At 41.1% G+C, this 15,626-nt stretch overlaps 1 protein-coding gene across 1 annotated transcript in view; it reads right to left on the reverse strand.

Moving 5' to 3' along the window:
* The window catches only part of ITGBL1 (integrin subunit beta like 1), a 273,833-nt gene that overhangs the window by 6,698 nt on the left and 251,509 nt on the right, over positions 1-15,626 (reverse strand). The window contains exon 9 of the mRNA XM_062195263.1: positions 684-830. Within this exon, the coding sequence (XP_062051247.1) occupies positions 684-830 (147 nt within the window). The remainder of the gene's footprint in view (positions 1-683; positions 831-15,626) is intronic.

Here is a 15,626-nt window from a genome sequence, read left to right on the forward strand (position 1 = left end):
CAATGAAATTATAGGTTATAACCATTCTTTGAAGGCTTCTTCCACTCCATTTAATTATTATCTATTTTCTTACGGTGAACTACACATACTTGCTTGGAAAAGTAGGTGATATTGAGGCCAAAGAAAATTGCCCCAAAATTATGGGATCCATATACATTTTCTTTCCTTTTTTATGAAACAAAACATTTAGCATCTTTTCATGTCTTTCTCACACCTGCAATCTTGCCCTCCTCCATCTATGCAGTTAGGCCTCAGAATCTCCAGAAGTCATAGTTTTTGGCAGATCAGATGCTTCTGGTCTTTTTTTCTGCATTTCTGGGCTGTGTTATTTCATAGGTGAATTTGGCAATCATACATTGCCTTTTTTGGGGTCCTTTTGGTGCTTACCATATTTTGGTGTTCTTATTCTTTCTAAAAGCATCAATTATATTTCATTCAGCAATTATTTTTGCATTGACGTGCCTGATGACCTTGTTGAGAAGCCCTCTCTCACTATTCCACTCTCTGAGCTCCCAAATTGTATGGAGTTGATTTTCAAGCTTCCAGTTTGATGCAGGCAGAGGAAGAACACAGTCATTTGCTTTCACACAAGACTCAATCTGGGAAAGATGTCTGTTACTTGCCGCTGAACAAACCATGTGTCAGCACAGGAACTCAGCCCAGGCTCGAGCAGACATACTCACCCTTCCCCGAGCACAATTCCCCGTCTGCTGATTCACACAGACTCTTGCTCTGTTCTTCTGTTAGGTTACACTTCCGCGGATGCTGGCAGAGCCTTCCGAACCAGCCTGTCTCACACACGCAGCGGCCGCAGGAGCATGTGCCATGACCTGCAAGGCAGGCGCCAGCGGTAGTTAGGAGGAGATGAGTAAATAACCAATGGAATCAGTTTTTAGCAAATATATAAACCATAGCACACTTTCCAAATAAGCAATTGGACATGTCATGATTTAAAAGAACTTCACAATAGTTTTAGCTTAAATTTGGATGTCGCACAGAAGGTGGACTTAAGAGACAGAAATGTTGAAATAATTGGAAGCAGAATTATACCATTTTTCCTTGATACCACATATATTCCCCCATTTGCATTTTTATCACTATGGCATCTCACTGTGCACATTCTCCACTGTGCACATCAGGACATCCCGGCCAATTTGCAAGGCTGATCACGTTACCATCGCTTGCAGCATTTACTAACAGCCCTCCCACTGCTCACTACTGGAAACAAAAGGTCAGCGTTCCTACAAATGGCATTTGGTATCATACTACTTTACCTCTGCCCTTCTTTACATACATAATAAGGGCAGATAAAAGGGTAGGTGATGCTGCCTCTCAATTATTGTATGAAAGTGAAGAACAGCACGAGGCACACGTTGACGTTTGGCTCTTTGTTTTTTCCTTTTCGTTTCTGACACTGGCTCCTGACTTTCAAGGTCTTTTGATCTTTGATCTTTTGCTGTACATGTAACATGGCATTTGTGACAGTTACATGGGCACACATACCTGTCCAGATGTTTGCCACCAATTCTCCATTAGAACACATCATACTCCATCTTCATTTCTTGTTTCCACTCAGTGCTTTAATCATTTTCCTGTTATGTGCAATGGCTTCCAGCCAGCTGTCCCTGAATCAAATGTTTGCCTGGCCAAGATTTACTGAGTACATGTTATGAACAGAACATTTTGCTAGATACTAAAGGATATGAAGTCAAGCGTGACGGAGACTGTGGTCCCTGCTTGTCTCCCAGGGAGACACCTTCATTCAGACTGATTAGCCTCTCACCTGAGCACCGACTTTGCTAGGGCCTTCAAGAGTAAATCTTGCTCAACCTACTCACACCCTCACACACTCAGCTTGAACAAGGAGGGATTAATGGCCAGTGCTTAAATACTGGTAATTCACTGTTGTGACTAATTTAACACAACCACCTATGAACCCAGGAAACAGTTGTCCATAACACAGGATCATCAAGAAGTTAGTGGAAAGCAAATGAGAGACAAGTGCAAAAGTGAGGTAACATGTGAGTCTTCAAAAGTTTCACAGAAAATGTGTAGTATGAAAAAAACCCTACATGTATTTCAAAATCCTTCCACCAAAATGAGCTTCTTTTAACTATTTTTCTGCAAGCTTTTTGAAGTGCCTCTCATGCTAACAGACCTCTTTCTAACAACCTCTTCTTATCTACACAGTGATGCACTAAATTTAATCTTACCACAGTCCTACTGAGTCCAGTATTATCCCCATTGTACAGTCAGAAAACTGATCCTCAGAGGAGGCATTTAGAGTGATGATGTGATTTCACTTTGAGCCACATTGTTCAATCACATGGGATCAGAATTTGACATGAGTATCTTTGATTTTAAACACCCACACTTTCTCCATTGTCACATTACTTCTAGATTTCATTTCAGATAATGTGACACCTAGCAGATTTGAATTCCTATCTCCTGTCATTTGAAAGTATACACTTGACATTCCCGGATGCTTTCCATCTACTTAAAAGTATCTTCTCTACTGTTTTTCATAATACCACACTCTTCTTACTCCTTCAGCACTCCTTCTTTATTTCTGTTCTTCTACCATTTTTTTGACCTGATAAATGTTGTTCTCATCCCACTATTTGTCTTTTCTTCTAATAAACTTTTAAACTTTTATTTATTTTTGTTTTTTAAGGAATTTATTAATACGTTAGATTCTTAGAGTCACAGCAAATGAAAGATTACTACAACATAATTCTCATGTTAATGTGATATTAATGTAAAGAGAATGGATTCCATATAGTTCAAAGATAAAATTCTAAGAATGTAATAATACCTTAAATACCTCATCTACCACTGAAAAATTCACCAAATTACTGGATTTCTAATAATCACAACTACTGTATGGCTGTATCTCCAGTCCCTAAATACCTTTCAAGTTCCACTCCCATTATCCCATACTTTTGTGTTCTGTTGGCATCCTCAATTAATACTTCCAGAGCTATGTGTATGATTTTCTTATCAAAAGTTATTCTTTTGTATTTTGCATTTATTTCAATGGCAAGATTCTCCTCCAAGTGGAGCAGCTTAAAATATCTGAACCACATTTGATTCTCCCTTATTCCTCTAATTCAAAGAGTACTTAAATCTTGTTGGAAGTACATCTCACATTTCAACTTATATTAGCACACAGACCTTTGATATCCATAGAAATAGAAAAGTTAATCCTAAAATTCATATGAAAGCACAAAACACCTTGAACAGCCAAAGCAATCTTGGGGGGGGAAAAAAGGGCAAAGCAGGAGGCATAACAATTCTTGACTTCAAGACATACTGTAGAGCTACAGTAGCCAAAATAGAATGATACTGGCATAAAAACACACAGAATAATGGAACAAAGATTCCAGAACTGAACCCATACATCTACAACCAACAGTACTCACATCACATCCATGATCTCTCCAGTCCAACATGATTTCCTAATGCTATGGCATGAAGTTCACCTACTTTTGTCTTTGTTTTAGGCTCTAGACAAAGCCTCTTAATATCTTAATCCTTCCCTTTCTGCTTCAAGAAAACTGGCCTATTCATTGTCGCTGGTACATTTTTCACACTTTGCTGACCTAGTGTTCTTGCCAGTGCAGGAATGCTTTCCTTATTCTCCAAATCTCAAGAAAAGCTACTGCACCCCCCTGAAGACTTTCCTAACACCCACAAGTGACACTTACCACCCCTCTTTTGAAGTTCCATACTACTTTATTTTTACTTCCTGTGGAACGTTTTTTCCTTCTATCTTGTGATATATAGTTGTAAAATGAATTCATTATGTGACTGTGAATTCTGTGAGACTAGGAGTTCCTTTTGAGTCAGCACTGTGGTCTTCAGAGTGCCAAGCATATTGCCTTAGACATCATGGATTGCAACAACAGTTGCAGTGGGCTGTGACTGCCTTTATCAAAATACCCTTCTCATTCCCCTCCCACCCCCAGATTCAAACTGAGAGCTCTAAGTCAATTCCAGGATATGATTACAGGTCATCTGGTTAATTCACTATTGTTCAAGGGCAATGGACAGGGGCCAGCGCTGTGGCGCAGCGGGTTAATGCCCTGGCCTGAAGCACCGGCATCCCATATGGGCACCGGTTCTAGTTCCAGCTGCTCCTCTTCCGATCCAGCTCTCTGCTATGGCCTGGGAAAGCAGTACAAAATGGCCCAAGTCCTTGGGCCCCTGCACCCATGTGGGAGACCTGGAAGAAGCTCCTGGTTCCTGGCTTCAGATCAGTGCAGCTCTAGCCATTGCAGCCATCTGGAGAGTGAACTATTGGATGGAAGACCTCTCTCTCTCTCTGTAACTCTTGACTTTCAAATAAATAAATAAATCCTTAAAAAATTTTAAAAAAGGGGCAATGGACAGTCCTTAAGTAGCTGTTTTATTCTACCTCCTTTAGGGCAGTCTTAACTGAGGGCATTGGTATCCCCTAAGAGCTATCTACTCAATGAATAGTTATTAAATTGATTACATCTTGAGTTCTCCATTAAACCTAAGTCAACTTAAAGCGTAATTCTCCATAAGGAGTTAACGTTGTCCATTTTTAACAAAGAATATGGGATACAGGAAACAGAAAGAAAGAAAATGCAATCTCTTCCTACTATCAGTCCCATGAAGTTAGAACATTTTCAAATGCTTACGTTTCTAAATGGCCTTGGGTTGGTAAGAACTGTTATCAATCTGATATAATCAGAATAATTTAATCTCTATCATTGAGGAAGACATTCTGCCTTTGGGTTGGGATAGCAATGATTTTAGGAGATCGTTGAATAAGTCAATGACTCCTCACAAAAAGTAATTCAATATACAATTTTTACTCAAGGAAATGGGGTACTTTGATTTATTGGATCACTTATCATGGCCTTTTGCAAAGTTAAGTTGGCATCTAACCCAGGCTATCTTCAAAATGTATTGGTATTTAAATGTTTTAGTTTGGGGCCAGCACTGTGGTGTAGCAAGTAAAGCCACCGCCTGCAGTGCCAGCATCCCATATGGGTGCCGGTTCGAGTCCCAGCTGCTCCATTTCCGATCCAGATCTCTGCTATGGCCTGGAAAAGCAGAGGAAGATGGCCCAAGTCCTTGGGCCCCTGCAACCAAGTGAGAGACCCAGAAGAAGCTCCTGGTTCCTGGCTTAAGATCAGCTCCGGCTGTCACTGCCAATTGGAGAGTGAACCAGCAGATGGAAGTCCTCTCTCTCTCTCTCTGCCTCTCCTTCTCTCTCTGTGTAACTCTTTCAAATAAATAACTAAATATTTTTTTAAAAATAAATGTTTTGGTTTTTCATGTATATGACTTAAAACAACTTGCAATGATCTCTTCTTTGTAAACTCTAGTAATTGTCATCAATTTAATAAATATTTTTTGTATACCAGACCTTGTATTAGCAGTTTAGGATATAACAGTGATTAAAGTAGGTGTTGGCAGGGTCTTCATGGACTTACAGTCCTCTACTGGAGAAAACAAGTAACATTAAGCAAACAGATATCCTAAAATTATCAGAGTTAAAGATGATGCTGGTCTATTCATCATAGAGAACACTTTTAATCAGGGTAGTCAGGAAAGGGCTCAGTGACACCAAGGGATGAGAAGGAAGCAGATAGTTGGTGTCCTAGGAACAGAGCTATAAAACTCCACAAGGAGTCCTGGGGACAAAACGCAGGCATGGTATGTTACAGGCAATGAAATAAGGGGAATGTTTGAAGAACAACTAGTACACAATTCGAATAAACAGTGAAATTGGAGCACTATTGAGGAATGAAACTTCAGACTATGTATATTTGGCTCAAAGTTTAAATTTATTCTAAGATGAACAGGAAATAGGAAAGAGAGTGATGTCATTTCAATCTGCAAATTCATTTTAGTAACTGGGTGTGACATATTAAAGTGTGTGCAGAGGAAGTGAGAACAGGAACAAGAGAGAGCTCCTGCAGTTGTCCAAGAGAAGGCAATGGAGTCTTCAAGTTGGGTGGTGGCAGCGAACATACAGAGAAATGGATGAAGATCTATAGTAGTGGAGTGGCCTATGCCTATGGGATACACTGTTGGATCCAATGTGGTAGGGAGGGAAGGGAGGGGCTAATTTCTGCTGAGGCTACTTATTAGATATGGAAGCGTCAGGGCTAGCAATCAGCTGTCTTGAACCTCTTGTATTTGAGATACTCTTAAGACAAACGAATAGAAAGAGTGAGGTCAGGTAAGCAGTTGGACACAGATCTGATGCTCAGAGAACAGGTTAAGATTAAGCTCTAGGCCTACATGTGTTGAAATTTACAAGAGTAGGGCACAGCAGAAGTGACAACACAGGGGTCTCGGGACACTGATGATGCTCAGGAGGTCAGCACCCCATTCATCCCTGAAATGGCAACTCTGTCTCAATTACCTTCAATCCCACAGTCACAACTGATACACTTGCAGATCAGCAAAGAGGGTTGTGACATTAAGATGTAATTCACAGATAAGAGCCCGCTGCCTGTACTGTCCATCTAAGACAGTTCTGGCCTGAGAGAGAGGTCTTCCTCCATACAATAGGCAGCAGTGCCTGAAATCACCACCATCATACTCAGTCTGCACGACTTCCTTCAAATTGCAGCTAAGAACTAAAGAAGTCCCTGAAGAAATGTGAACTGATTGTGTAATTAAGTGGTGGCTCTTCATTATCCCTCCTTGTTTCTTCAATTGGACTCATGGGCAGCTATTGCAGGAGCTGGGAGAAAAGAAAAAAGAGCACTAACAGTCTATTCTTATGTGCACCCTGGATATGCATAGGGCAGGAGTCTTTGATTATTTTTTTTAGGCTAAAGCAATTAAACACATATCAGATATCACATGACTGTATCTTCCTTATGTAATCTAAAAATAAATAAGTGTGAGGGACTATCAGTCTGGACAGTACATAATTTTAAATAGTGACTTGTAACAAATCTATGCATCGAGAGGCTACATGGAGTGTGGTTATTAAACATATTTGGAGGTGGTCCATCTCTGGCCTATGGTGATTATACATGACTCATAACTAAGTTAATTAAATGACAAATGCTCTTACTTCAATACTGATTTTCATTTTTGCTAGTCGTTTTTATGACTCTAATTTTCAAGTTGTGCTATGTGTGTAATCAAAACTGAACTGCTTAAAATCAAGAGATTAGTTACCTTCACCTTCAGGTACAATTGCTAATTAATCCCAACCCACTACAATTGGTTTAATCATCTTTCATTTCAGTGTTAGGAAAGGGGGTGAAAAACACTGGCTCCTAGTTCTTATGCACCTGCTGATGAAGTGGCTTTGTGGATGTTTTGGGTTCTATTTGTGGGTGTTTGCTAAATTGCTGAGAGGCTTGATTTGGAGTGATGGACCTGCAAGTGGTTCTCTGGTCACACACTGACATGCGGGGTTTTAGCCTGCTCGCATATGCACAAGGACACAGAAGCTATGGATCAGTGTGTGGTGGTGAACTGAAAAAAAACCACCCAAATTAGTGATCGTCACTCTGCGAATGAGAGGAGTGATGTCCTGTGGCCACTCCCATGAATGAATCGAGATTCATTCCCACTGGCTGCCACGTGATGGAGCGAGGAAACGCCTTGGGAAAACTGCTGAGACTCCTTCCCTGAAGCAGGAATTCCACCTTCTATCTCGAACACTTTGTGGCGTGTGTTTGAGAGACTTCAGAGAGCATCTTGTTTTGTGCTATTAGGGAGAAGCCACTTCAGACATTTACGTTCTCCTAGAGATACAAGGCATTCACGGACTGTCCTCTTGGCACACAAACCAGACGCACATGATTGTTTCCATGGGTCCCAAAGGTGGGCATTACCATCCTTACTGGACACAAGGGTAATCTGGACAGAGACCAAGTGACCTGGTCAAGTGACCACAACTCACAGGAAACACACCAAGAATTCCAATCCCAGCCAATCTGAAAGGGAGGGTGGCATTCGCTTTGCTGCACGGCACTGTCTCAGCACAAGAGGAAATGGTTACTTCTATTAGTTTAAATCCTGTATAAAAATGCAGAAAAATACATGCTCACACCAAACAAATGAACGTATCACCGAAAGTGTACTTTCTCCAAACAATACCAAATTACTAAAGAAAACTCATAAATCTAGATTTTTATTGCAAGGTATAGTCCTCAAGAAAACCAAAAATTAATCAAATATTTTTGTTGTCAGGTTTGTGGGTAATTTATATTTCTGTATATTTTACTTTTCTAGTTTCATAAATGTTAAAAGGGAAAACATCAACTTAAAAATACTGTATAAAACCCTAATGTCAAAACATGAGCAAAGTACAATGAACAAAAACAAGATAATGTATATTATTAGTACTAAATGAGAAAAGAGCTTTAAAAAATTCTTCCCTAGGATTGTTTCAAGCAAAGTTAAAACATTCCTGGATCCAAAAAATAAGATAAATGTATTACTTCCCCATAAAAAATTATTTTCACCTTTGTATATCTATTCATATTTCTCAGGTCTAAACTCTTCACATCTGACTTCTGTGTACCCAAACATTAATTGTTCATGAAGCATGTCAAATACTAAATCCAACCTGAAGAATTCTCACATCTAAAACTAGGAAATCTCTTTCTCTCCATATCCTTGTTTCTCATTCCCTTAGTTCACAATTATTCAAAGAAAGTTCTTGAGCATCAACCTTTAGTCTAAGTTTGATTATACTGTAATCTGAGTAGGGGAAGGAAAAGAGAGAGGAAGAGAGATGGGGAATGAGGAGGAGGAGGAGGAAAAGGCAGTGGGGGAGAGGAAGAGGATGAGATAGCGAGAGAGAAAATTGATTATGTCCATGAGAACTGCACAGAGACAAGGAGAAGAGGCCCAGGAACATGGCCCACAATGTCATCATGCTATAAGGAAAGTGTTGCAGTAGGGAGGGCAAATAAATCAATTTCAGAAGGACTTCCTAAGAGGGATAATTTGGAAGAATGGTAAAAAAAAAAAAAAAAATGGAAGAGTGATAAGGAGTTACTCAGAAAGAAGCGAACATAATAAGAATGTCAGACAAAGGAACAAAATCACAGTATAACAAAGTTTCTTCATCTCTGTGTACCTCTGCACTTTGCTTTTCAATAAAATGGAGTGCATTGGTCCATCGAAAGCAGTTTTCTTCTATACATCTAACTGCTCAAACCAGAAACTCTGATTCACCCCGAGCCTCCCCTGCCCCTCATCCAGTCATGAATTCTGTAAGTGCTGTTTGTACCCTGCGATGAGTGAGGAGGACTTGTTTTCAGTTCAGCTAAGTGTTCACATGGATGCTTGGAGCAGAAACCAAATCCTTCCAGCAGGGCAGTATCAGGCGTGCGTGGCTGTGAGCCACTGCAGCAGTGTGCCAGGATGACAGTCACTACGATCGTCTGGGGTCATCTTCTCTGCGGATGACATGGTCACAAAGCCAGGAGGTGAGGTCCACATCGCGTGGAAGTTAAGGCTTCCCTGGCTGAAAAGAAGCCTCCCAGCCCACAGGAGCAAAGTCTCTCTGAATGGTCCCTGCAGCCCAGCTCACAGGGACCCCACTGATACTGGCCTATCCCTGTATCAGGTTTCCTCTGGATGCCTCTGCGAGTCAAAAGCAACCTGTTCTATTTCCTGATCCTTTCCCAAGGTTTTCCCACCCTTTGCTCTCACAGTAAGCTCTGGTGGTAAAGGTCTGATCGTGTCTTTAAAGCTAGTGTTTCCTCAGCAGAATTGTTCAAGGACTTGGTCCTGCAGGTGCACAATGTCCAATCGTCCACATTGGGAGACCCCCACCAAGCTAGGAACCAAAGTCTTCTGGGTCAGCAGAACCAAGTCCTTGGCCCTGCAGGTGCACAATGTCCAATCGTCCACATTGGGAGACCCCCACCAAGCCAGGAACCGAAGCTGTGTCAGGCATGAGGTCATGGAGGTTACTCAGAGCAAGAGCCACCCAGCTTGGTTTCAGAACAGACCCTAAAAGAGGATGAACTGTGTTTATTCCATGCCTGCCAATCAGAATTTGCCTTGCTAGTGCCTCTGTACGCCAGCTTTTCCTACCTGCCCTGAAAACCCTAGCCTAGGTCCTTGATGGGGAAGACAGATTTGAGCCATGCCTTCCATCTAATTGCTAATCAGCCATGCAAATAAAATCTTTGTTTTTTCAGAAGACTACTGTTATACATCAGCCTTTGTGTGCATCAGGGTCAGTGACCCTTGTTTGGTAACACCACAGGGGCATGCATACTGGTAGAGTTACAGAGCCTGTAAACCAAAAGCATGGCATGCCCATCAGCTGTCCTATCTCATTTATAATCCCTCCTGATCTAGTTGAAATTTACCAACCAGAGGTCAATATTGCCATGAACAGTGTTGCCTGGTAACACTGGCATTCCCCATATTCATTTGTTTCCAGGGAACCAAAGCTGAGAATTTATTAAATACAGGGTTGGAGTCCTTTGTAGCAGGTTGAAGGGTTTGTTAGCTTGTCTTCCACATCGCTTCTAAAACTTTCTCCTACATAAACCCAGTTTCTTCATGTCTGATGTCTTCCATCTAGAACCTCATCTCTCACTGGGATTCATCTCCTGTCATCCACACTGACAACTCACCCCATGAACACAGATACTTCTCCCAGCATCAGAAAGTCATCTGATGACTTTAAAATAGGATGATCTGTTATTGCATCGTTCAAATCCCTTCTCTGATTTTCTATTGTACTTTGAGTAACCCAAAACCATCTAACATGGATTACAGAAACATGTCACACTTGCCTTTCCTTTACTTTCTAATCTCCAACCATACAGGAGTTCTTTCCAGTCCTCAAGTCTTCCTGGAACAAATCACTCCTCTCCTTTTCCCTCCTAAAACTCAGCACATGCTTCTCTGAACACTGTCCCACTCCCTTGGAAGCCATTTCTAAAGAAACACCAAAATGAATATGTAAGCTCTGAATGTAAACAAAAAGAAGAAACGAAGTTATCATGAGAAATGTAAGAGAAGAAACAGGTGCCAAGGTGTGTCCAAGGCCCAAGGAGGAAAACTTGCAGAGGTGTTTAGCTACAACTCTTAAAGAGTGGCCATGCAGAATGACCACCGTGATCAGAAAAATGCCTGTGATCACAGCAACTAATAATCATTAGTAACCTCAGGTAGAAACAGTCATGTGGAATAGTTGGAGATAGAGCAACTGCTCATGGGCTTAAGACCCAATCAAGAGGTCTCTAAGTATGCAAGTCAGAGAGAATGATATCACAGATTAAAAAAAAAACAACAATCCAGGGGTGTGTGTGCCATGAGTATTTGCTGACTTCATTACCATGATGTGCTATTTACATGATAGGACATTACTAAACAAGAGGAGAGTTTTTTCAATGATAAACATTTTTATATAGATCGAGAAATATGGAAACTTTGAGGATACATGCTGTGTGGCTTAAGGAATCATAACAGCCAGTGTGCTCTGTCTTATTTGGGCAGAGCCACAGGAAGCTTCCCCATGGACAGCACATTCTTGAGCAGGAGCCACTAAAAATAATCCCAATACAGATGATATTTGCTGCTCTACTTGGCAGTTCAGGGTTAAGAATGAAGAAAAATACTGCTTAATGCAAAAAGAACAGAAAAGAGAAGTTATCCATGCTGTCCTGCTAGCCACTGAAGATAAGTCACAGATCAGAATAAATCTTGTTTTAATTTTCTATATATGTATGTAATAATGACAATAATACTTAATTTATGTATAAGACATCTGTGTGCCAGGTATTGTCCTATGTACTCTATATTCATGAGCTCATTTAATCTTACAACTTGGCAAAACAGGTATTATTATCATCATTGTACAGATGAGATTGGAAGGCATATAAATTCCCTGAAGTAGTCAGTTGACAGTGCCAGGAGAGCACCAATCTGACTTCAACCACATCGTCTCAAGTACTGCACCAGACTGCCCTCCACATGTCAGTACCCACAGAACTTTCCCAGCCATCAAGAACATGTTGACAATGGTGGAAAACATTGAGCTGAGATTCACATTCCGTGCCAAGGTCACAGAAGGCCGAGTTCTGTCTTCATGTTGCTGCCTTCAAGCCGGTAACAAGTGTCCATTTCATGATATAGTTAGGGCTATGTGTTTGAACTGTTGTGCTTTTGGGGAGAGTGATTTCCATGTTTAAAAGGCTTTCAGGCATAGCACTGAGGTGCTGTCCTGGGTTCCCAAGTCTTAAGTTCTAAAAAGCAGTGATGTGCCTTGTAGAGAAATACACATGCTTGATAATCTACGTTCAGGGAAGAGTTACGGTGCTTCCGGCCATGAGCTCAGGGTTAATGAATCAATACAATATTAAATAAAGTCAATTTAAAGAGAAACACAAACAAAACAAGGTTATACACTGATGAGGTGATGAAAACACTATGACCAAAGGCAGGAACCTAAGCTTGTATTTTCCTGAGGAATGATGATGCAGCGTTCATTAATTCAGTGTACAGGGTCACCTTACTGAACACAGCAACCTCGTAAAATAAGAGCCATCTATATCCTGGGGTTTTCTCACTGAGGACTACAAAACAGGGTGTCTATGCAGATGGGTAAATTATATGCAGCATTCCTTGCTCTATGTTACTTATGAAGAACATGACTTGGCCACTGTGGGGCCCTTTCTCATTCCAGGAGCTATTCCTCCCCAAGCACCAGGACTCAGTGGAATGCATAAAGACAGGCTCATGAGCCGTGGGGTCAACTTTGTGGCAGAGTTTAGGCCCTGAGCAGTTACTTGGATGTTAATAAGTTAATGAGAGAAAGTAAATGAAGAAAATATTAATAATAATATTAAAATATTCACATCATCCTAATTTTATATTTCTCAAGGAGAGCGTTCAAATATCAAAGTGAATTTTAATAAAATATTTTAAAGGAAAATGTCTATGATCTATTTCTTTTACAAACTTGAAAAGTATTCAGAGGTCTTTTAGTCAATGAAAAATATTAATAACATTTAAAATATGTGGATAAGTAAATATGTGATTTCTTAAAGGTTGCTGCTAAATGTTAAGAAAGGGCAGACTGAAAATTAATCTAATTATAGTCAACAAAGACATGATGCGTACCTGGCTATTGCTGACCTCCTACCAGCCAAATGGGCCTCTGTATTGAATACAACGGAGCAGCAGCAAATATTAAACATGAAAACACATTCATCCTCTGTAGTTAACTCCCATGATATCATCTCTATTGGGTAACATCAACTCTCTAAGAAACAGCCCCTAAATGTGTCAGGATCTCCTGCACCATAGATAAAAATATATCAGTATAAGTGTGTATTAGCATGACTACAGCTCTTGCCCAATCTACTGTTAATCTTGCATAAAGAAAGCATGAGATGCACACAAAATCTAGACCATGTTCAAAGAATAACAGGTAGAATCCAGAGAAAATACCCAGACTGCCTGGCATGAGAGCCATGTGCCTTTGGCAAGTATATCACACAGGTGCAGTCATGACCCACCAATATCCCTTCTTTCTTGCCTTCTTGGTGACTTCTACCTGGTGCCACCTGTGTTTTTCTTCCTGAAGGCTTTCTCCAGCCACAGGAGCCAGCTATGATCACAAACCTGTGGAGCATGCTGATGTGGTAGAAGGAGAAACGTCTCCTGGAAGCAGCCCTTCATGAACAGCTGGAGGATGTGTAAAAACAGAGTGCTTTACATGGGGGTCTCTCTACTGGAGCTCCAACCCAGTAGAGGGCATAGGGTCAATCTAGGGGCCCTTGGTAGTGACTAGACGTATCACGCAATTTTTTTTTTTTTTGCTGCATTTCTGTTCCTATCACCTCTGCAGCTCTTCTGACACCACTTCCTTCACTTTTTAAATAATTTACTAGTAATCAAATTCTTGTCTCGGATTTTCTATAAAGTTTCCTTATATAAACTTCTGATCTCTGGATCAATTCTATTTCTCATTGTTAACCAAGTAGTTGGTATTAAGGCTTGTATTTTAGTCTTTTACTAGTCTTGCTCATAGAAGTCCATTCTCTGTGGCCAGCGCCGTGGCTCAGTAGGCTAATCCTCTGCCTGTGGCGCCAGCACCCCAGGTTCTAGTCCCGGTCAGGGTGCCAGATTCTTTCCTGGTTGCTCCTCTTCCAGTCCAGCTCTCTGTTGTGGCCAGGAAGGTGGTGGAGGATGGCCCAAGTGCTTGGGCCCTGCACCTGCATGGGAGACCAGGAGGAAGCACCTGGCTCCTGGCTTCGGATCAGCACAGCGCACCAGCCGTAGCGGCCATTTGGGGGGTGAATCAACAGAAGGAAGACCTTTGTCTCTGTCTCTCTCTAACTCTACCTGTCAAGAAAAATTTTAAAAAAAAAGAAGTCCATTCTCTGTGGAACACAGGCAGCTCTTTTTAGATAGAGACTCTGGACATGGAGAGCTAAGGATTATTCAAACAGCACTACATTGAGAGATGTCTCATCCTGTTAACATTTCGTTTGAGCTCATCCACCAGGAAGATAAACAGATTTATTTTACATCTTTGATTGCCTCCCCCAAACTGGAGACAGAGAGAGATCCACGGAGGGAAAAGAATCATAAATGAGTGGGTACCAAGGTATAACAGGTTTCTAAATACCAACTGTTTTAACCAAGTCAGCAAAGCAGCTGGGCTAGAAAGTCCATTTGCGGTAAATACTGCATGTTAGAGAGACAGTGATAATAAGAGATGAGTCATGTGGGTGCGTCTCAGTAGGCGTCAGGAAGATTTTACTATAGTGTCGTGAGAATTAGTGAGTTAACAGCATGTCCTTAGCAGCACAGAACAGGCTCGAATGTCCACAGATGCTTTTGAGAGCCGGTGAATGGAAGCACTAACCTGAAGATCACATTGATATCACTCTGGGGAAAGCTGTGGCACAGGGAATGATCTAGGGACTAAGTGTCAGAGCTCAACTTTTGGCTTTTCCACACTTTACTATGGGTTGTTACGTCTTCCAACTTCACTCAATTTTCCACTTGTTAAGTGAAGAAAGCAAAAACAGTCTCTGAGGGTGGCTGCCATGAGGATGGCACAAGACAATCACCTGGTACAAGAGTTATTTGACAGGGCTTTTTTGTCTTGGCTCTCAGCAAGGAAAGAAGAAAATGTTTACAGTCACACTGCAAAGACTTTATAGTTAGAGAATAGATAGATAGGCAGACAGAGATGGATAGACAGAGACACATCAGATAGAAGGTAGCCACAAATGGTGCGCCTTCCAAAAGCAGTACATGTATCTTGGTTTTCACCAACAATGTAATTCCCCATGCACTACAGTGATTACCTTGGAAATATATAATTATAACCTTTAAAGTAGTTCCATGTCCATCTCACACTGCTTGTACTGGAAACCTGGAAGGAGCCGCAATCCACATACATGCTGCTAACTCTACAGAATGAAGTTTCCTGAGACTGAAGTAAGAATTGCATGGAACCACATCTCTCCGCCAGTGATGAGGCACGCATTTTGCTGTTATCATTGCTGACTGCTCTATCTGCCTCATTTTTCCCCCAGGAAGCTTTATTACACTCAGTCTGCACTTGATTGAGTCTGAGAGCCATCATGCAAACTCGGAGTACATCTCTAGTGATTTTGTACTTAAAC

This window comes from Lepus europaeus, chromosome 6 (assembly GCF_033115175.1).
Source record: "Lepus europaeus isolate LE1 chromosome 6, mLepTim1.pri, whole genome shotgun sequence".
In the NCBI taxonomy this organism is placed as follows: domain Eukaryota; kingdom Metazoa; phylum Chordata; class Mammalia; order Lagomorpha; family Leporidae; genus Lepus; species Lepus europaeus.